General features: G+C 41.2%; 1 protein-coding gene across 1 annotated transcript; it reads left to right on the top strand.

The window, feature by feature from the left end:
* Positions 1 to 2,715: 2,715 nt before the first annotated feature.
* Positions 2,716 to 22,970, top strand: LOC124146991 (collagen alpha-1(XII) chain-like). The gene is made up of 13 exons (XM_048382983.1): positions 2,716 to 2,793; positions 3,114 to 3,198; positions 3,403 to 3,966; positions 4,267 to 4,305; positions 4,495 to 4,682; positions 5,783 to 6,140; positions 19,362 to 19,474; positions 19,726 to 19,813; positions 20,180 to 20,743; positions 21,417 to 21,455; positions 21,680 to 21,867; positions 22,237 to 22,594; positions 22,963 to 22,970. Exons 1-13 carry the CDS (start codon positions 2,761 to 2,763, stop codon positions 22,968 to 22,970), a joined length of 2,625 nt encoding a protein of 874 aa, XP_048238940.1. The 5' UTR covers positions 2,716 to 2,760.
* The last annotated feature ends 2,179 nt before the right edge of the window (positions 22,971 to 25,149 follow it).

The raw sequence follows: 25,149 nt of genomic DNA, 5'->3' as shown, positions 1-25,149 counted from the left end.
ACGTCCGCCGACCACGTTGGCTGAACATGACCAGGTGCTGCAAGAGGATAGGAACAGACTCCCCCACATCCCCCTTGGAAGACTCATACGCAATATGCCTCGTCGATCGAATAAATGTTTCACAAATTGTCGCGGTACTTTAAAATTTCCTATATTTTCTCTTGTCGTCTTTCAAGATCGTTGGCGTCATAACATCTACTGTCACACTTCAATACCGGATGTAACGTGTTCCCAATTCGTTCATTATTATTATACAACTAAATTTTACCCTACCGTACAACTATTTCCAGAAACTAATATCTCTCAATATTTTGAAAGTTTTACGTTATTTCCGAGCATCCCACGCCAAAGACCCGGGTTCGATTCCCGACATGGGTACAATGTGTGAAGCCCATTTCTGGTGTCCCCCGCCGTGATATTGCTGGAATATTGCTAAAAGCGGCGTAAAACCATACTCATTCACTCACTCACTCCGAGTATCCCCTACGATTTTAAGAGTATATTTCTATAGGAACCTAAAGCAGTTTGTTGTGATCAGTTGCAAATAAAAACAAGGAAAAGCAGACATGACTTCATACAATATAAAAGTCCTTCTGAACAGTGCCAGAAATCGACTGAAGAAGAAAAACCAAACAAAGCTGATATCAATGCATAATTCTTCATAAAATTATTATGAAAAAGTTAACATATAAACGTACCGTAAAGTTATATATTTTGTACACATGCATTTTGTAAAAGTTGTACATTTTTTTAGACATACATTTAGTTCACATACATTTTGTAAAACTTTCACACTCTTTTGTTTTTGTTGTTTGTTTGTTGTTTAACGCTGCACTCAGCAATATATGACGGTGGTCTGTAAATAATCGAGCCTCGACCAGACAGTCCAGTGATTGATGTCATAGGCATAGATCCACACAATTGGGATCGATGACATCCATCAACCAAATCAGCACGTCTGACCACCCGATCCCGTTAGTCGCCTCTTACAAGCATTGGTTGCTGAAGACCTATTCTACCCCGGATCTTCACGGGACATTTTCACACTGAGAAGCGTATATATTGTTGTATGTAGTTCATACCAGGTTACTTCAGCGCATGCGCGTGTTTGATTCAAACATACACAGGCTCAAACGGTGGAGTCAAGCTTGCTGTCCAAACCTAACCTCGAGAAACACACTGGGGCTGAACACGACATGGTGTAAATACTGATATCTTATGGTCACAAATATAGTAGTTGAATCGAATGTATTCTTTCCTCATGTATACGTGTAATGTTTTATGTGTTAATGTGTTATAACTCAAAAGAAGTTAAAGGCTCCCGGTGTTTTCATATTTCTAGATAATCTGTCGTGGCACGTATTCCTTAACTTCTGTTGAGTAATATATAAGTTTATTCAAATTGAGTTTGAGACGTTGACACAGTTAACGTCAGTCATTGTAGATTTGCACATTCAATATATATGTCAACGATATCAGTCAAATGGCAAGAAAACACTCTCGTGAAACATTTGCTTGTAATGACATGTAATACAAACTTGCAATGCTGTATAGAAGTACAATGAGTGTGTTTCAAGGGCCCGCCAAGCCTATGGTCCAGGGTTATGTAAATACATGTCTCCTCAGGTAACATGAAATATGAGTTGTCACTGCAAGGGCGTGTGAGATAGGTAAGGGTCAGGTTCATCACGTGGGCAGGGCCTGTTGACGCGCTGCACTGCATATTACAGGATGTGACGTCATAGTAGATGCAACACAACGATGAAAATGCCCCATTGTTTGTAATTGGTTTAAAAATATATTAGGTTTTGTTTAGTTGGAAGGAATACGAGTTTTAAGTCTATGGAGTAGTTAAAGATAACAGAAAAATATTTTTTGTTTATTTTACGGTGAATATGGTGAAATATTTAATTCCAAGTGAACAATAATCAACTTCAAGTATAACAATAGCATCCAATACGGTCGGAGCAAATGCAGCGAACTAGGTAAGCCGCTTCATAGCGTGTTGATGCTCATACTACAGACGTATATGAACCCTTCTTCCATACAGTACACTGTGTTTATAACCAACGCGCTTATAACGAACTGAGAGATATAACGAACTTCTTCTTTTTTGTCCCGACCATTTGGGTTACATATGTTGTATAACTTATAACGAACTACGGTTATAACGAACTAGAATTAGTGGTCCCTTTGAGTTCGCTATAACCGTAGGTTACTATATTTGGTATTTCTCCTTATCATTTGCGAACGTATCGCCATAAGTATTACTTAACTCTGAAAGCCACACCCATGCGTGTCAGTCCCTCCCCCTGTCCCACAAGATGGCGACATCTCATGGTGGGTCCCATTGCACATCTGTATCGCCATAATCCCAACAAAGCTTCCGACAATCTGAGGATCCGGTCGTTTTTGAAATGCCTACCTTTATCAAGTTCTGCAATCTTTATAATCTATGCTTGTCTTATCCCTACTTGCCCTTTCCCCTTCCTTCCGCCCGACGCTCGCGCGCGTTCCATTCATGCCGCGCGTAGTAACACAATCTATGCGTGGTATGTGAGTATTCTTCAGGTCAGGGGACACTCAAGTATGGCGAAGCAGGTGACCTACCCTTTTGATGACGTAGCACGCATGTTACAGCGATATCACCCACGTCTTTTCTTACACTATATAAGAACAAATGTACGATCCTTAGGCATGTCAATCGGACTACACTCGCCATTCATCATCTTCGGCTTCACCTTTGAAAAACACTACACTATGTTTTTGGGGTCGTTCACACTTGTTATAATGGTGAGTCTATTTGAATTTAACGCCCTGATTTATTAGAAAGTGAAATGAAGGAATTAATTTATCGTTGATAATATCAGTTTGGTTTGAAATGGTCTCAATTAGTATACACTATCATTTATGACTGTTATATTCTTATTCAGCATGTCTCGGATAATATTCAAAATACAAGAGACAGTTATAGGTATTTTATGTAGGTATTTTAATGTTCCAAAAATGTTCTCGTAAAAGTACATGTATACCCCATGTAAGTACATCTCTAATATGTGTAAATGAGTTATGTATGGGGATGTAATGTTCAATCATGTCTTTTCTCAATCTAGGCATTCATCGCCATTGTCCATAGTAAACCCGCTCATCATAAAAGACATGAGAAGGCTGGCCTATCTCAATTATTTCTTGGTCCAGGTGAGCTATCACATTTTCTCTCAAACATCAATCTCATAGAAAGTATCAAAAGTAACCCTACGATCTTTAAAAAAAGAGAAATTAAAATATAATGAAATCAAATTAATAACATAAAGTTAACAGGCAGTTTTTAAAATTATCGAAATTGTTTATCAGTCTTCCAATATTGGAACTGTAGGTTTCACGTTGATACTGACTTTCCAGGTTGTGGAGGGAAGCCCGCTGAGTTCTTCTTTCTCCTGGACACCTCATCCAGCATCTGGGAACCCGATTTCAAAACTCAACTGAAGTTCGTCACTGACGTCGTCGATATGTTCGACATTGGCCCCAACAACACACGGGTCGGTGTTGCCACCTTCTCCAGCTACTACTACCCACAGTTCGGCCTGGATAGATATGAGGACAAAGAACAGCTCAAACAGGCCATTCTCAGGATACCCTACATGGGCGGAAACACTCTCACCGGAACAGCCATCAGATACATGCGCGAGAGGGCCTTTGCCCCACAGATCGTTCGTGAAGGCATAGACAAGATTGCCATAGTTTTGACTGACGGAAAATCACGGAATCCACCCCAGACTGAGTCAGAGGCCATGAAGACCAAGATGGAAGGCATCAACATCTTTGCTGTCGGTATCGGCGACAGGTTTGACTACAAGGAGTTGACCCTCATCGGCAGCGAACCCTCAGAGAGTTTCGTGTTTGAAGTGGCCAGCTATGGTGCTCTGGAAAGCATCATGGGCAAGTTAGCACTGGGTGCTTGTGAAGGTGAGGTCATACTCAATCTGATGTTTTGATGTGGTGGCACACAGATATGTTTTTCAATGTTTGGATATGCCAATGGCATGAAAGCTGACGTAGAAATATCTCTTGTCATATAAATGAATATGAAGAAACAGTGTTTGTGCAACAACAATGTAAAATGTGCATAAGAGTCATGCTCTCGTATTTTCGTCAGAAGCGTCTACGCTATCACTTTTATCCTATATATTGAAGATTATACATGTGGTATGGTATGACTGCAAATATCGATATACCATGTCATTGCATATATTACTCTTCTTCCAGCTCACACAGCAGAGGCTATCATGCAGGGTGACCAATCAGGTAAATATTAAAGACAGTAAACATTGCAGTTCAGTGTTTACTACTTTTGATTCCAACTAGTTCGAGCCAAATAAATAATATAATATTAAAGAACTGATCGTTTCCTACATATCGATCTACTGTTTATAATGTACGCATTTTGACAGCGCTCATTTGCTGTTGTCTAAATATTTATCCTTACATTTCCAGCATGTCACAGCGACAGTTTAGCCGATGTGATGTTCGTGTTCGACTCTGCTGCCATGGGCTCTACCAAGACGGGACAAATACAGGAGTTTATCGGCACCGTCGTGGACGAGTTTAACTTTGCCGATGACGTCATGAGAGCCGGCGTTGTTTCCAGGAACTGCCACGATGGGGATATAGAACTTGGAGAGGTGAGTGGCAAAAATGGATGGGAAGTTGTTTAGGCCGCAATAATTGTAATTAGAGTACTACAGAACTGCCCTCGTGATGTATTTGATTGAGCGTCTGCCCCGAGAGCGGAAGGTCGGTGGTTCGATGTCCGGCCGCGACATATCAAAAGACGTTCAAAGGTGGTACTTGGTTGTACCCTACCTGTGTTCCGGGCAATAAGGGGTCAGCATACTTAGTCTTAGAGGGGTATCCATGTTATTATAACACGTCAACGTCAGAGAACAACAGTAGCCTTGATTTTCCATCGAAACAGATTCCATTGGGTGTAAAAGGCAAATTAGTGGTAAACATTATATGAATGGATCAGTAATGACACCAGGTGTTCGCGAAAAGAGTGTTATCAACGGCATGGTATCTGAGTGGACAAGCACTATGAAGCCGGTATTAGTCACACACACACACACACACACACACACACACACACACACACACACACACACACGTGCATATACGCTGCTGTTTAAGTGAAACAATCTACGATTAACCTCACCTCACCTACAGTACATTAGTACTTATTGGTTTAGATATAGACTGTTATATATATACTCATTACCAAAAGAAACGCGAACACCATACATGTTGGTTACTATATGCATGAAGACTTACTCACATTCAAGAGATATTAAATTGGTTCGATGCACAAACGAACATACTATTATGTTGTGTGAACCGACGCCCATGAACGCAGCACATTTGACGTCATAGATCCATGACCCAAGACGCACCATTTGTCTCGAGCAGGATAAGCCTGTGTTTGGAAATCACGTGCAGCATATCGTGATAAGAATAAATACACGCTGATGTAACACTTGACTGATTTTGTCATTCATTGGTACACAGTGGAAACATCTCATCTTAACTTACAAACTTCTCGATGTGTTTCTGTTTCGCGTTTCTTTTGGGAGTGAGGTTCGCGTTTCTTTTGGGAGTGAGGTTCGCGTTTCTTTTGGAAGTGAGGTTCGCGTTTTTATTGGTAGTGAGTATACTATATTTTTTCATTGATTTGATTACTGCCTCGTTAACATTTTCCACTTTCTATATATTCTCCATTCTTTTTAAGCACTCTGACAAAGACGAGTTTGCCAAAGATCTTCGAAACCGGGACTTTCCGGAGCTAAGTCAAGTCGTACGAAAGATGCACCGTCACAGCTTTACCTTGGAACAAGGTGCACGTGAAATGGCGAGGCGGATGGCGGTTGTGTTTGTGGATGATAAGCTGGAGATTCCGAAGAGAGTGTTCCATGAGATTGAGAAGGCAAAGGAAGACAACGTCGAGATCTTCGTGGTAGCCATTGGCGAGGACGTTGACATGACGGAGGTGGAGGTCATGGCGACATCTGCAGGTCACGTGTTCCAGATTGCCGACTATGACGCCCTGCGCGAGACTAATCTGCAACTTATCGACGTTCTGTGTGCAGGTATTAATGTATTCCTATTCATGTATTGAGTATTCCAATGCATATGTATTTAAGCTCTAAATATTGTGTGTGCCTCTTCGTTATATCATGTCGTATTTGAACACCCTTTATTATATACACCCATTTGCATTAAGCATCTTTTTTGTTGAAATATGAATCAGATTTAAATACCAGCACGAAACAAATGTCTGAATAATTTATTGATCGGTTATGCTATGTATCTAATATACTAAATGTTTCATTTTTCAGATCTGTGAGATATGCGCAATATGCCGTAGCGCTGAATACATCGTCCAACCGGTCTTCCATCCATTAAGTTATAGTACTACATGTACAGTATTGATACGTCGCCGTCTGTTCATTGTGTGGTGCTACCTTGATACATCAGTTCAATCTCAGATCACCTCAAGTCCTGCTGGCAGGCACTTGGATCACAAGTCGCTCAAGTGATTCCATTGTTTAGGAGTCCGTATTTACAGGCAATGATCTCATTTACAGTGTATGACTTTGTACATGTGGAGTTAGGTTAGGGACCAGTATCTTTATGTTAGTACTTTAATGTATTTATTGTATCGTGCAAGTACCACTACTGTGCGTGTACCATCCTTTAGGTAATCGTTTCCGTATGAAGTCTCATGGATTGGGAAGTGATTATATAACTAAATGGCCCTTGTAAATATACGTTGTATATACTTATGTCAAATCGTACATAAAAGTTTATGTTTATTTATTTTAAATTTATATTTTGCATACTTTGATCATTAGTGAACAATGTTCATTTCAGCCGCCAAATATTTGCCACATTTACGTGAATGCCTTTGTCGTTGTAAAATAAAATATGCGCCACGGCTTATATATTAATAATTAAGTTAAATAATGGACAGTGAATACAACACAACATATGTATATGCGCGGAATACTTATCATCTTCATTCGTAAAAAGGGTTGTATTCGTTCACTGTCGATTATTTAACTTACGACTTTATCAGTGTAAAGTGTTATATTTCTGTGATACCAAAAGCATTTATGTGTGTAGGTGTCTACGTGACTCTACAGTAGTGTATACTGGAGTATGTTCAGTCAATGATCTCGTCATGTTGTGACAGTATGAATGTATTGCTTATTACTTATGGATGAACCTTTTTTGCTGATATTATCTTATGAACGTCCGACATTTTGCAGAAAATAAACTTATTATATAAATTATGCCGTCTTCTTCACTGCTTTCACTGGGTTGAGTTAGAATATAAGTAGCATATAAATGACGTCATTATCATTTACAAAATGCTTGCCACACAGTTCTCTCTTCAAGTTTGGGTGGAAGTGAAAATCTGACGGTGCCCCTTATAAATATCGAGTCTGTCTGTGCATCTGTGTATCTGTATATGATGTGTACTCACTATTTGCTGAGACAGAAAACGTATGTAATTGCTACGTCATCCAGTAAGTTTGATGTGACGCTCTGTACAATAATGGGTAGTCGTCTCTGTTGTTGCTGGTTGTTAAAGTATAATGTCAACATATTAACTAAACTGTCAAGATCTCGAATCTCTATGAAGCACATGACAACATTCGACTGTTATGTCGAGTCTTTTCGTCAGTCTTCTACCTGTTTGTAACGGTGATATATCAAAGAACTTCCTTTTTCAAAATTGTCAAAGTAACGTCCCAGCCTCAACCCAAGTCCTTCCTGGACAACGACAACTGTGCAAGCACTATCTTCAAATCATCTGGCCAGGAATTACCCATTTTTGGAAGGGATTTTGCTGGGTGAATTCCTGATTGTCTGGTTGGCTATTTAGCATCTATGGTCTTTGACCAGTCTGACACATATGTAGGATGAACTGAGCTCTCTCGATTATCATCTCCAATATTTGATAACATTGCTGTTCACATTGCTACTGCTATGCTGTTCACTATGCTGCTGCAATGCTGTTCACTATGCTACTGCTATGCTGTTAAAATGCTACTGCGATGCTATCCACTATGCTACTGCTATGCTATTCACTGCTACTGCGATGTTATCAACTATGATACTGCTATGCTGTTCACTATGTTACTGCGATGCTATCCACTATGCTACTGCGCACAGAGACGTAATTTTAAGGTAGTTTATCACAGCTTGACAAATATGCCTCTGCCACACTTTTTGTCTTTCTCTCCGCAGTGGATGACGTCATCAGTACATATACAACTGTACATATACAACGATTTCCATCCAATGCCCCGTAAGGGCATTGTTCCTGTTGTGGACCTGTGGTCTATACATTTAATAATCAATGATAAGACTATAGACCTCATTGACCCTCCCCCTTCCGCCAAGCTCTCGCAGCCTTCCCATTCATATGCTTGGGGACAGCTACACGAGGTATGAACATTTCATGAGGTCAAAAGATACTTGCATATAGCGACGCAGGATTGCACTTGATACCAGCTAAGTAAAAGCGGAAAACCCTCCGATCAACATAAGGGTCCTCAATACAATTCCGATTATATCAAAAGTATCTGCTTATGAATCAAATAGTGATGATACAAAGTGTTTGCGAAAATGTGCGCGTATCCTACCCCACCAATGCCACGCGTCACAAACACATGCAAAGGCAAGTCAAGTGTTCACCTAAACACGGAAAAATATGGTACAAGTTAAAGGAGGGAATTTCATCGGATATCATTTTGGTCACTAAATCCGCATGTCTTCCATTAATGCTTTTGAAAGTTTTAACAAGGCAAAAGATCCCATAACACTGATCAAACCACTTTTAAGCTAGAGTCGTATGGCGCTCCTTGAAATCTCTGTTTGTACCTTAAAGGTTGGGAAATGTAGACACCAAAAGCTGGAACTGCTGGAATATTGCTCCAGGTAAAGGGAAAGTTGACTGCTATTGGAAAGCTGATGACACCCCTCTGGTCATACAGTCTTGGGGATAGGAATTTGTCACTCCAAGCCAAACTCCCGTATGTTGATTTTGTCAGTCCGAGCAGACATTCCGATTCATGCACAACCAAATAGATGGAATCAGATGTGGAGCAGATGATTTCCACAGACATTGTATTTTATCTTCAATTAATATAATGTCTACTGTATTTTTTAAACAATTTACTCAAAATACAAAATCTAAGGTGCACTTACACACAGCAGATACCTCACACACAATTGGAGTAGTAGATACATCACACACAATTAGAGTAGTGGATACATTACACACAGCAGATACCTCACACACAGTTGGAGTAGTGGATACATCACACACAATTGGAGTAGTGGATACATCACATTCAATTGGAGTAGTGGATACATCACACAGTTGGGAGTAGTAGATACATCACACACAGTTGGAGTAGTAGATACATCACACACAGTTGGAGTAGTAGATACATCACACAGTTTGAGTAGTAGATACATCACACAATTGGAGTAGTGGATACATCACACACAATTGGAGTAGTGGATACATCACATTCAATTGGAGTAGTGGATACATCACACACAATTGGAGTAGTGGATACATCACACACAGTTGGAGTAGTGGATACATCACACACAGTTGGAGAAGTAGATACATCACACACAGTTTGAGTAGTAGATACATCACACACAATTGGAGTAGTGGATACATCACACACAATTGGCGTAGTGGATACATCACACACAATTGGAGTAGTGGATACATCACACACAATTGGAGTAGTGGATACATCACACAGTTGGAGTAGTGGATATATCACACACAATTGGAGTAGTAGATACATCACACAGTTGGAGTAGTGGATACATCACACAATTGGAGTAGTGGATACATCACACACAGTTGGAGTAGTGGATACATCACACAGTTTGAGTAGTAGATACATCACACACAATTAGAGTAGTAGATACATCACACACAGTTTGAGTAGTAGATACATCACACACAATTAGAGTAGTAGATACATCACACACAGTTTGAGTAGTAGATACATCACACACAATTAGAGTAGAAGATACATCACAGAGTTGGAGTAGAAGATACATCACACACAGTTTGAGTAGTAGATACATCACACACAATTGGAGTAGTGGATACATCACACACAATTAGAGTAGTGGATATATCACACACAATTAGAGTAGTGGATACATCACACACAATTGGAGTAGTAGATACCTCACACACAGTTGGAGTAGTGGATATATCACACACAATTGGAGTAGTAGATACATCACACACAATTGGAGTAGTAGATACCTCACACACAGTTGGAGTAGTGGATATATCACACACAATTGGAGTAGTAGATACATCACACACAATTGGAGTAGTAGATACCTCACACACAGTTGGAGTAGTGGATATATCACACACAATTGGAGTAGTAGATACATCACACACAATTGGAGTAGTAGATACATCAAAGACAGCTGGAGCAGAAGTTACATCACACACAGTTGGAGTAGTGGATACATCACACACAGTTGGAGAAGTAGATACCTCACACACAGTTGGAGTAGTGGATATATCACACACAATTGGAGTAGTAGATACATCACACAGTTGGAGTAGTGGATACATCACACAATTGGAGTAGTGGATACATCACACACAATTGGAGTAGTGGATACATCACACAGTTGGAGTAGTGGATATATCACACACAATTGGAGTAGTAGATACATCACACAGTTGGAGTAGTGGATACATCACACAATTGGAGTAGTGGATACATCACACACAGTTGGAGTAGTGGATACATCACACAATTGGAGTAGTGGATACATCACACAATTGGAGTAGTGGATACATCACACAATTGGAGTAGAAGATACATCACACAGTTGGAGTAGTGGATACATCACACACAATTGGAGTAGTAGATACATCAAAGACAGCTGGAGCAGAAGATACATCACACACAGTTGGAGTAGTGGATACATCACACAGTTGGAGTAGAAGATACATCACACACAATTGGAGTAGTAGATACATCACACACAATTGGAGTAGAAGATACATCACACACAATTGGAGTAGAAGATACATCACACACAATTGGAGTAGTAGATACATCACACACAATTGGAGTAGTAGATACATCACACACAATTGGAGGAGTAGATACATCAAAGACAGCTGGAGCAGAAGATACATCACACACAGTTGGAGTAGTGGATACATCACACAGTTGGAGTAGTGGATACATCACACAGTTGGAGTAGAAGATACATCACACAGTTGGAGTAGTGGATACATCACACAGTTGGAGTAGTGGATACATCACACAGTTGGAGTAGAAGATACATCACACACAATTGGAGTAGTAGATACATCAAAGACAGCTGGAGCAGAAGATACTTCACACACAGTTGGAGTAGTGGATACATCACACAGTTGGAGTAGAAGATACATCACACAGTTGGAGTAGAAGATACATCACACAGTTGGAGTAGTGGATACATCACACAGTTGGAGTAGAAGATACATCACACACAGTTGGAGCAGAAGATACATCACACACAGTTGGAGTAGTGGATACATCACACAGTTGGAGTAGAAGATACATCACACAGTTGGAGTAGTGGATACATCACACAGTTGGAGTAGTGGATACATCACACAGTTGGAGTAGTGGATACATCACACAGTTGGAGCAGAAGATACATCACACACAGTTGGAGCAGAAGATACATCACACACAGTTGGAGTAGTGGATACATCACACAGTTGGAGTAGAAGATACATCACACAGTTGGAGTAGTGGATACATCACACAGTTGGAGTAGTGGATACATCACACAGTTGGAGTAGTGGATACATCACACACAATTGGAGTAGTAGATACATCAAAGACAGCTCGAGCAGAAGATACATCACACACAGTTGGAGTAGTGGATACATCACACAGTTGAAGTAGAAGATACATCACACAGTTTGAGAAGAAGATACATCACACACAATTGGAGTAGTAGATACATCACACACAGTTGGAGTAGTGGATACATCACACAGTTGGAGTAGAAGATACATCACACAGTTGGAGTAGAAGATACATCACACAGTTGGAGTAGTGGATACATCACACAGTTGGAGTAGAAGATACATCACACAGTTGGAGTAGAAGATACATCACACAGTTGGAGTAGTGGATACATCACACAGTTGGAGTAGAAGATACATCACACACAGTTGGAGTAGAAGATACATCACACAGTTGGAGTAGTGGATACATCACACAGTTGGAGTAGAAGATACATCACACACAGTTGGAGTAGTAGATACATCACACACAGTTGGAGTAGTGGATACATCACACAGTTGGAGTAGAAGATACATCACACAGTTGGAGTAGAAGATACATCACACAGTTGGAGTAGTGGATACATCACACAGTTGGAGTAGTGGATACATCACACAGTTGGAGTAGTGGATACATCACACACAATTGGAGTAGTAGATACATCAAAGACAGCTCGAGCAGAAGATACATCACACACAGTTGGAGTAGTGGATACATCACACAGTTGAAGTAGAAGATACATCACACAGTTTGAGAAGAAGATACATCACACACAATTGGAGTAGTAGATACATCACACACAGTTGGAGTAGTGGATACATCACACAGTTGGAGTAGAAGATACATCACACAGTTGGAGTAGAAGATACATCACACAGTTGGAGTAGTGGATACATCACACAGTTGGAGTAGTGGATACATCACACAGTTGGAGTAGTGGATACATCACACACAATTGGAGTAGTAGATACATCAAAGACAGCTCGAGCAGAAGATACATCACACACAGTTGGAGTAGTGGATACATCACACAGTTGAAGTAGAAGATACATCACACAGTTTGAGAAGAAGATACATCACACACAATTGGAGTAGTAGATACATCACACACAGTTGGAGTAGTGGATACATCACACAGTTGGAGTAGAAGATACATCACACAGTTGGAGTAGAAGATACATCACACAGTTGGAGTAGTGGATACATCACACACAGTTGGAGTAGAAGATACATCACACAGTTGGAGTAGAAGATACATCACACAGTTGGAGTAGTGGATACATCACACAGTTGGAGTAGAAGATACATCACACAGTTGGAGTAGAAGATACATCACACAGTTGGAGTAGTGGATACATCACACAGTTGGAGTAGAAGATACATCACACAGTTGGAGTAGAAGATACATCACACAGTTGGAGTAGTGGATACATCACACAGTTGGAGTAGAAGATACATCACACAGTTGGAGTAGTGGATACATCACACAGTTGGTGTAGTGGATACATCACACAGTTGGAGTAGTAGATACATCAAAGACAGCTGGAGCAGAAGATACATCACACAGTTGGAGTAGAAGATACATCACACACAATTGGAGTAGTGGATACATCACACAGTTGGAGTAGTAGATACATCACACAGTTGGAGTAGAAGATACATCACACACAATTGGAGTAGTGGATACATCACACACAATTGGAGTAGTAGATACATCAAAGACAGCTGGAGCAGAAGATACTTCACACACAGTTGGAGTAGTGGATACATCACACAGTTGGAGTAGAAGATACATCACACAGTTGGAGTAGAAGATACATCACACAGTTGGAGTAGAAGATACATCACACACAATTGGAGTAGTAGATACATCACACACAATTGGAGTAGTAGATACATCAAAGACAGCTGGAGCAGAAGATACATCACACAGTTGGAGCAGAAGATAAATCACACACAGTTGGAGTAGTCGATACATCACACAGTTGGAGTAGTGGATACATCACACAGTTGGAGTAGAAGATACATCACACAGTTGGAGTAGTAGATACATCAAAGACAGCTGGAGCAGAAGATACATCACACACAGTTGGAGTAGTGGATACATCACACAGTTGGAGTAGAAGATACATCACACAGTTGGAGTAGAAGATACATCACACACAATTGGAGTAGTAGATACATCACACACAATTGGAGTAGTAGATACATCAAAGACAGCTGGAGCAGAAGATACATCACACAGTTGGAGCAGAAGATAAATCACACACAGTTGGAGTAGTGGATACATCACACAGTTGGAGTAGTGGATACATCACACAGTTGGAGTAGAAGATACATCACACAGTTGGAGTAGTAGATACATCAAAGACAGCTGGAGCAGAAGATACATCACACACAGTTGGAGTAGTGGATACATCACACAGTTGGAGTAGAAGATACATCACACAGTTGGAGTAGAAGATACATCACACACAATTGGAGTAGTAGATACATCACACACAATTGGAGTAGTAGATACATCAAAGACAGCTGGAGCAGAAGATACATCACACAGTTGGAGCAGAAGATAAATCACACACAGTTGGAGTAGTCGATACATCACACAGTTGGAGTAGTGGATACATCACACAGTTGGAGTAGAAGATACATCACACAGTTGGAGTAGTAGATACATCAAAGACAGCTGGAGCAGAAGATACATCACACACAGTTGGAGTAGTGGATACATCACACAGTTGGAGTAGAAGATACATCACACAGTTGGAGTAGAAGATACATCACACACAATTGGAGTAGTAGATACATCACACACAATTGGAGTAGTAGATACATCAAAGACAGCTGGAGCAGAAGATACATCACACAGTTGGAGCAGAAGATAAATCACACACAGTTGGAGTAGTGGATACATCACACAGTTGGAGTAGTGGATACATCACACAGTTGGAGTAGAAGATACATCACACAGTTGGAGTAGTAGATACATCAAAGACAGCTGGAGCAGAAGATACATCACACACAGTTGGAGTAGTGGATACATCACACAGTTGGAGTAGAAGATACATCACACAGTTGGAGTAGAAGATACATCACACAGTTGGAGTAGTGGATACATCACACAGTTGGAGTAGTGGATACATCACACACAATTGGAGTAGTAGATACATCAAAGACAGCTGGAGCAGAAGATACATCACACACAGTTGGAGTAGTGGATACATCACACAGTTGGAGTAGAAGATACATCACACAGTTGGAGTAGAAGATACATCACACAGTTGGAGTAGTGGATACATCACACAGTTGGAGTAGTGGATACATCACACAGTTGGAGTAGTGGATACATCACACAGTTGGAGTAGTGGATACATCACACACAATTGGAGTAGTAGATACATCAAAGACAGCTCGAGCAGAAGATACATCACACACAGTTGGAGTAGTGGATACATCACACACAGTTGGAGTAGTGGATACATCACACAGTTGGAGTAGTGGATACATCACACAGTTGGAGTAGAAGATACATCACACAGTTGGAGTAGAAGATACATCACACAGTTGGAGTAGTGGATACATCACACAGTTGGAGTAGAAGATACATCACACACAGTTGGAGTAGTGGATACATCACACAGCTTGAGTAGATGCATCACACAGTTGGAGTAGAAGATACATCACACAGTTGGAGTAGTGGATACATCACACAGTTGGAGTAGTGGATACATCACACACAATTGGAGTAGTAGATACATCAAAGACAGCTGGAGCAGAAGATACATCACACACAGTTGGAGTAGTGGATACATCACACAGTTAGAGTAGAAGATACATCACACAGTTGGAGTAGTGGATACATCACACACAATTGGAGTAATGGATACATCACACACAATTGGAGTAGTAGATACATCACACACAGTTGGAGTAGTGGATACATCACACAGTTGGAGCAGAAGATAAATCACACACAGTTGGAGTAGAAGATACATCACACACAGTTGGAGTAGTGGATACATCACACACAATTGGAGTAGTAGATACATCACACACAGTTGGAGTAGTGGATACATCACACAGTTGGAGTAGAAGATACATCACACACAATTGGAGTAGTAGATACATCAAAGACAGCTGGAGCAGAAGATACATCACACACAGTTGGAGCAGAAGATACATCACACACAGTTGGAGTAGTGGATACATCACACAGTTGGAGAAGTAGATACATCACACACAATTGGAGAAGTGGATACATCACACACAATTGGAGTAGTAGATACATCAAAGACAGCTGGAGCAGAAGATACATCACACAGTTGGAGCAGAAGATACATCACACACAGTTGGAGTAGTGGATACATCACACAGTTGGAGTAGTAGATATATCACACATAATTGGAGTAGAAGATACATCACACACAATTAGAGTAGAAGATACATCACACAGTTGGAGCAGAAGATAAATCACACACAGTTGGAGCAGAAGATACATCACACACAGTTGGAGTAGAAGATACATCACACAGTTGGAGTAGAAGATACATCACACACAGTTGGAGTAGTGGATACATCACACAGTTGGAGAAGTAGATACATCACACAGTTGGAGTAGAAGATACATCACACACAATTAGAGTAGAAGATACATCACACAGTTGGAGCAGAAGATAAATCACACACAGTTGGAGTAGTGGATACATCACACAGTTGGAGAAGTAGATACATCACACATAATTGGAGTAGAAGATACATCACACACAATTAGAGTAGAAGATACATCACACAGTTGGAGCAGAAGATACATCACACACAGTTGGAGTAGTGGATACATCACACAGTTGGAGTAGTAGATATATCACACATAATTGGAGTAGAAGATACATCACACACAATTAGAGTAGAAGATACATCACACAGTTGGAGCAGAAGATAAATCACACACAGTTGGAGCAGAAGATACATCTCACACAATTGGAGAAGTGGATACATCACACAGTTGGAGTAGTGGATACATCTCACACAATTGGAGAAGTGGATACATCACACATATTTGGAGTAGAAGATACATCACACACAGTTGGAGTAGTGGATACATCACACACAGTTGGAGAAGTGGATACATCACACATATTTGGAGTAGTAGATACATCACACACAATTGGAGTAGAAGATACATCACACAGTTGGAGCAGAAGATAAATCACACACAGTTGGAGTAGTGGATACATCTCACACAATTGGAGAAGTGGATACATCACACACAATTGGAGAAGTGGATACATCACACACAATTGGAGTAGTAGATACATCAAAGACAGCTGGAGCAGAAGATACATCACACACAGTTTGAGTAGTGGATACATCACACAGTTGGAGTAGTAGATATATCACACATAATTGGAGTAGAAGATACATCACACACAATTGGAGTAGAAGATACATTACACAGTTGGAGCAGAAGATAAATCACACACAGTTGGAGCAGAAGATACATCTCACACAATTGGAGAAGTGGATACATCACACAGTTGGAGTAGTGGATACATCTCACACAATTGGAGAAGTGGATACATCACACATATTTGGAGTAGTGGATATATCACACACAACTGGAGTAGTAGATACATCACACACAATTGGAGAAGTGGATACATCACACATATTTGGAGTAGTAGATACATCACACACAATTGGAGAAGTAGATACATCACACACAACTGGAGTAGTAGATACATCACACACAACTGGAGTAGTGGATACATCTCACACAATTGGAGAAGTGGATACATCACACATATTTGGAGTAGTGGATACATCACACACAATTGGAGTAGAAGATACATCACACAGTTGGAGCAGAAGATAAATCACACACAGTTGGAGTAGTGGATACATCTCACACAATTGGAGAAGTGGATACATCACACAATTGGAGTAGAAGATACATCACGCAGTTGGAGCAGAAGATAAATCACACACAGTTGGAGTAGTGGATACATCACACAGTTGGAGTAGTGGATACATCAAAGACAGCTGGAGCAGAAGATACATCACACACAGTTGGAGTAGTGGATACATCACACAGTGGGTGGGTGGGTGGATGGGTGGGGGTGGGTAGATAGGTAGTTAGGTAGTTGTGTGTGTGTGTGGGGGGGGGGGGGGGGGGGGTAGGTAGGTAGGTAGGTGTGTGTGTGTGTGTGCCGATTAATAGTGCTAACCCACTGAGATACCATTCCGCAGTTTAACATGAATACCCCACTCAGACACAGTATACTGACTCCGAGCCGACCAGTCCTTTTAGCCCCTTAATGCCGAGCGCCACACAGGGGTACAACAAGTACCATCTTTTATTGGTATGACGCGGCCGGGGTTCGAACCCCCGACCGTCCGCTCTCCGGGCAGATGCCCTAGACCACGGAGGCGGTCCGTCTTAACACGAGCAGATGGTAAAAACACATCGATGAACACACGTACGTTGGTTGTCCTGTTGATAGACTGGACTGCATGTCACAAAGTATGGCGATAGAGCTTCAAATAGGGTAATTATGTAAGCAAATCATCCCCATCTCTCAACTCATTTCATTCAACAACAAAAAACAAATACAGGTTCTTGTATGCATGAAATTACATCACCATAATAATAATGCATGTATATATTTACACTAAGTGTCTCGTCAAAACTACATCAGAGCACAATACAGCTGCACGGAATTCCCTTTTCAGAATTATGTACGTGGGACAGAGGGCACGTTGGTCTACACTTCAAGTAGATAGACACTATATAGTTTATATTACCTATTTAACCGAACAAACCGTCGAAGTAACATTAAAACATGTATTGGCGTTGATATGAATTCTTCCATCGGTCGCCCATGCAGAGAAATATGACATATTTATCAACTGACCAATCATTAATTACATATGACTGAACCTTTTTAAATATTAAATGCACTCGATTCGTATAACGCATTTACAGAACAGAGTACTATGAGTGCAAATGCCTGGATTTCACTTTCAAAACACAATCTGCATTTCTTCCATATAAGGTATCTTTGCAGTTCCCATGGCCACTGCGCATCTAGTGTAATTTCAAACGCAGTTAATCCCAACCAGCTCGTACCTATGTACGCCTTGGGGTTCTCTGTCTACCCTGCCAGCACTTGCTTCTACAGATACTCCCGTCACATCTACCGACATTCCATGGTTCCGGTTGAAGATGGAATGTGAAGATGTCAATGGAGATCTTTCTTTGACACCTTCTGCATATATCTGACCTATAACTCCACTTGCCCTCTCCCCTTCCGCCCAACGCTCGCACGTTCCCATTCACAACATGTGTGCGTACACCATCTGCGTGGTAGAGAGACTCACCCTTCTGATGACGTAGTACACACGGTGAGCGCATCCCCCGCCTCGTGCACTACACTGTATAAATACCGAAGTAAACTCATCATGGCATACCAGTCGGACTACATGTTAGATTAGCTCAACTGCATCATTTATACATAGTAATATCTACAGCTATGCTACCTGAGTATTTCATCATTGCCTGCTTGGTAAGTCCACGGACCTTCAATTGTTTTTGCATTCAGTACATGGATGCTAACTTATACGATTTTAATTATATTTCCCTTAATATCTGTAATTCATTCGCAACTTTAAGAATATTTTAATGTGGAAAAGAATCCATCACATGGCTTGCATTTTTCATGCACTTTGAGGCATTCTGATTCTTTCGAAATGTTAAGTTGACATGCTACATTTTTCATGGATGTAAATTTAATGGTTGTTTACTGTTCTAAAACAGGCATTCGTTGGCCTCGTCTCCAGTAAGCCTGCTCACACTGGAACTTTCCTTACTGAGAGCGACCAATTTCAACAGCACTTCGGACCAGGTAAAATAATACTAAATGTCAATTGAATCATGTGTTATCTCAGAAACAAACGAAACCAATAACAAAATGTTAATTTTCTGTGAACTGGTAATTTAGATTACTATTAGATTTGAATTTCATCTATAAGACTTTCTCTTTCATTCACTTACGAATGAATATTTATGTATATTTTCATTTAAGATAAAGTAAAAATGTATTAGTTATAACTAGTATTCCTATATCGTTGGAACTGTATTGTTTCACGTATAATATAATGAAGTCAAATTAATAACATAAAATTAACAGGCAGTTTTTAAAATTATCGAAATTGTTTATTAGTCTTCCAATATAGGAACTGTTGGTTTCACGTTGATACTGACTTTCTAGGTTGTGGAGGGAAGCCCGCTGAGTTCTTCTTTCTCCTGGACACCTCATCCAGCATCTGGGAACCCGATTTCAAAACTCAACTGAAGTTCGTCACTGACGTCGTCGATATGTTCGACATTGGCCCCAACAACACACGGGTCGGTGTTGCCACCTTCTCCAGCTACTACTACCCACAGTTCGGCCTGGATAGATATGAGGACAAAGAACAGCTCAAACAGGCCATTCTCAGGATACCCTACATGGGCGGAAACACTCTCACCGGAACAGCCATCAGATACATGCGCGAGAGGGCCTTTGCCCCACAGATCGTTCGTGAAGGCATAGACAAGATTGCCATAGTTTTGACTGACGGAAAATCACGGAATCCACCCCAGACCGAGTCAGAGGCCATGAAGACCAAGATGGAAGGCATCAACATCTTTGCTGTCGGTATCGGCGACAGGTTTGACTACAAGGAGTTGACCCTCATCGGCAGCGAACCCTCAGAGAGTTTCGTGTTTGAAGTGGCCAGCTATGGTGCTCTGGAAAGCATCATGGGCAAGTTAGCATTGGGTGCTTGTGAAGGTGAGATGATATTAGTATTACTATATTTCTGTTCAAATCAAATTGGGATATTTACTTGATTTACCTCTTATATCATGTAGAAGGGGTGAGGTGAGTTGGGGTGTTATGTACACTGAATCACATAACTTAACAGGCCTTTGCCATGAGGAAGTTAAAAGGCAACAATTAGGTTCTGTTTTAATTACCCTTAGGTGACCTTATGTAGGAAACCTGGCAATAATACGTGTAGGCAAGTTTTTAGCAGTAATCCAGCAATATCAAGAAGGGGCAATACCCCAAAATGATACACATTGATCCAATAGAACCCGGGCGTTTTGCGTGACGAGTGAACACTATTTGGCTATCCCCCACCCGCAAGCGAGTAGAATCATGATACAAATATAGGGACTCAAATTGAATATTCTCAAGATTTTGCACACATATTTAGATGAAGATGAACAGGGGTCTAATGTGTAATTTATAATTCCTCTTCAATGTCAATTGGGGGCTGGTCGGCTAGACTAGTGGTTTACTCGTTGGCTCGTCACGCCGAAGGCCCGGGTTCGAGTCTCAACATGGGTACAATGTGTGAAGCCCATTTCTGGTTTCCCCCGCCGTGATATTGCTGGAATATTGCTAAAAGCGGGGTAAAACAATACTCACTCACTCAATGTCAATTGAATTCTTGTTTCAGCTAACACGGCAGGCGCTATCATGCAAGGGGATCAGCCAGGTATGTACAAGTGTTCATCACGAAAACAACATAACAAATTGAAACAGTAAAAGTTTATATATTATATCCCCAATCATTCATTCCTGAAAATCAAAATAACATCTGAATTTGCAGCCACAACACAATAACTGGTCTTTTCCTACATATCGATCTACTGTATATAATGTACGCATTTTGACAGCGCTCATTTGCTGTTGTCTAAATATTTATCCTTACATTTCCAGCATGTCACAGCGACAGTTTAGCCGATGTGATGTTCGTGTTCGACTCTGCTGCCATGGGCTCCACCAAGACGGGACAAATACAGGAGTTTATCGGCACCGTCGTGGACGAGTTTAACTTTGCCGATGACGTCATGAGAGCCGGCGTTGTTTCCAGGAACTGCCACGATGGGGATATAGAGCTTGGAGAGGTGAGTGACCAATTCAATTACCATGCTTGTGTTTGTTTTGTTTGTTTGTTGCTTAACGCGCAATATTCCATCTCTATGACGACGGCTTGTCAATATTCAAGTCTGGACCAGACAATCTAGTGATTGATATTGTGAACAACGATTCACGCCGTCAGGGTGCAATGACAAACCATGACCCAAGTCACCGGGCCTGACCGTCCGATCAATTTGGTCTCCTCTTACGACCAGCATAGATTGCTGAAGATCTATTTTAACCTGAATTCCCCGTGGGGGACACTCTATGATAGATATTCACATTGATGTCAATTACTAGCTCCTATTCCTGATAATTGACATATTGTACAGTGTGTTTTTTGCTTGCTTCTTCAGCACGCTGACAAAAATGAGTTTGCCAAAGATCTTCGAAACCGGGACTTTCCGGAGCTAAGTCAAGTCGTACGAAAGATGCACCGTCACAGCTTTACCTTGGAACAAGGTGCACGTGAAATGGCGAGGCGGATGGCGGTTGTGTTTGTGGATGATAAGCTGGAGATTCCGAAGAGAGTGTTCCATGAGATTGAGGAATCCCAGAAGGAAAACATCGAGATCTTCGTGGTGGCCATTGGCGAGGACGTTGACATGACGGAGGTGGAGGTCATGGCGACATCTGCAAGTCACGTGTTCCAGATTGCCGACTATGACGCCCTGCGCGAGACTAATCTGCAACTTATCGACGTTCTGTGTGCAGGTATTAATGTATTCTTATTATGTAACAAGTATTCCGATGCATATGTCTTTAATCTGTAGACCGCCTCCGTGGTCCAGTAGATAGCGCGTCTTTTCGGAGAGCGGAAAGTCGGTGGTTTGATCCCTGGCCGCGCCATTGTGGTGGTAGTAGTAGTAGTAGTAGTAGTAGTAGTAGTAGTAGTAGTAGTAGTAGTAGTAGTAGTAGTAGTGGCCAACTGCCGTTATAAATAAAATGTTTGATTAATGCTGGATAATGTCATCTAATATTTCTTCACTATCTCAAATAATTTTGTAATCACATTCAACTTTTTACATTCTATTTTATATTGTAAATTGTAGCTTACTAAACTGTCCATCTCCTCTTTCCAGATCTCTGAAAAGAATGGTCATCTGGTGAAGGTGACTTGACCACTGCATCACATCACAATCCGACGTTCCACTGTATGAGACCCGTGACGATCCGGGTTAGAACTGGTCTTCAGCATCCCATGCCTGTTGTAAGAGGCGACAAACGGGATCGGGTGGTCAGGCTCGCTGATTTGGTTGACGACTCGATTATTTATAGACCGCCGTCATATAGCTGGACTATTGATGAGTGCGGCGTTACAGAACAACAAACAAACAATGTATGAGATCAACAGGTATCATCATGACCTCTAGTGCTGCTGGCAGACACTTTGATCAAAGAACACTCCCGTTACTATTCCATAGATCTTACGTGCTCAACTAGATAGTGGCTTTCATATTGAAGTTTATTTTCTCGAGTGACGTTTACTATTTACTGTGTGGTTGTTATTGTTTTGTATCTTGTCCAGCTCCGTCGAGAAATGAATTAAAGTACACCAACCCCTTATACCTGTTTTAAGTGATTGGGATTTGGTGGAATGCACGCAGCTACAAGATGTTCCTAAACACTCGGAGCTATTTTATTGTCATGCAAAACGTATACTTTTGTGTCATAAGTCGGTCGGGTAGCCTAGTGGTTAAAGCGTTCGCTCGTCACGCCAAAGACCCGGGTTCGATTGCCGAAATGGGTACAATGTGTGAGGCCCATTTCTGGTGTCCCCCGCCGTGATATTGCTAGAATATTGCTAACAGCGGCGTAAAACCATACTCACCATACTCAAGTCGTATACAATAACTACCACTGGTAGCCGTGTCATTTCTGTTGGCGTTGTTGACTATAACGTGTTGCTATAACGGGGTCTTGCTCCCTGTTTTAAATGACTGTATACTGCGGCCTGCCTGTGTCTACTTCAGTATTACATAATATATGTTGCTATAACGGGGTCCTGCTCTCAGTATTACATTAGTATGTGTGGTGTTTGTGTTTATATGTTGGCGTGTCGTGACATCACTGTTCGGGTTATATCTGTAATGTTATTAATACAATCAGGATGGCGTTTTTGTATATTGCTTACGAATAACTGAAAGTATGTTTGTGGATTATGGATTTCTTCAAGTGAAACTGAAATATGTTATATTTTGAAAATAAACTTTATCAAATATTGACTTATGCCTTTTGTCCTGTTTGCAAGTTATATTATCTATGTCCAAATCCGAATACAGAAAAGGGGGAATGTGATTTAGAAGCGTAATTCGATATCATTACCGATCATGTCATTGTCATATCATTGGCTGAATGTCAGCGGACCAGGCTGCATGCCGCGTACATATAGAAGGGAGGTAACTCTGAAACACCACAATGTGTACAAGTATATATTTGTCAAACGTTAGAAATATCTGATCTACCCGCGTCGTGGTGCCTTCGTGTCAATATATTTCCGTATACAACAACTACGCTGTTAATATAAATCCACATTGACGTTTTCTTTCTTACAATATCAATCCATTGAGCTTCAACTTATTTCAATGTGGAACATCGGCTCGTATGCTGCTTCAATAAAGTTTGACAAGATAGTTGTTTTGGTGTATTTTAGGAGCGCTTCAAGGACTATCTAATCAGGATTTGCCCACATTCGTTTCAGAAAGGGTGTGAATGATAACGATGTTACAGATGACCCAAACTATTTGTTGAGAGGTAGGAGTGATGGTGGGTAGGGGAGGTAGTGATGGTAGTTGGTTTGGGTGATTGGGTGGTGGTAGGTGAGGTTTGGATGGTTGGAGGTAGAAGTAATGGAGGGTAGTGGCTTGGGAGGAAGGGATGTTGTTGTACGGGTGTTTAGAAGTGGGGATGGTAGTTAGGGTAGGCTGGGGTGGTAGGAGGTAGGGATGGTGTTGGTACGGGTGTTGAGAAGTGGGGGAGGTAGTTGGGGTAGGCTGGGGTGGTAGGAGGTAGGGATGGTATTGTAGGGGTGTTGAGAAGTGGGGGTGGTAGTTGGGGTAGGCTGGGGTAGTGGGAGGTAGGGATGGTGTTATAGGGGTGATGTGAAGTGGGAGTGGTAGTTAGGGTAGGCTGGGGTGGTAGGAGGTAGGGATGGTATTGTAGGGGTGTTGAGAATTGGGGGTGGTAGTTGGGGTAGGCTGGGGTAGTAGGAGGTAGGGATGGTGTTATAGGGGTGATGTGAAGTGGGAGTGGTAGTTAGGGTAGGCTTG

The sequence above is a fragment of the Haliotis rufescens genome, unplaced genomic scaffold (assembly GCF_023055435.1).
Source record: "Haliotis rufescens isolate VD_foot unplaced genomic scaffold, xgHalRufe1.0.p SCAF_1, whole genome shotgun sequence".
Taxonomy (NCBI): domain Eukaryota; kingdom Metazoa; phylum Mollusca; class Gastropoda; order Lepetellida; family Haliotidae; genus Haliotis; species Haliotis rufescens.
Note: the sequence above shows the minus strand (reverse complement) of the source record. Positions and strands in the feature narration are given on the sequence as shown.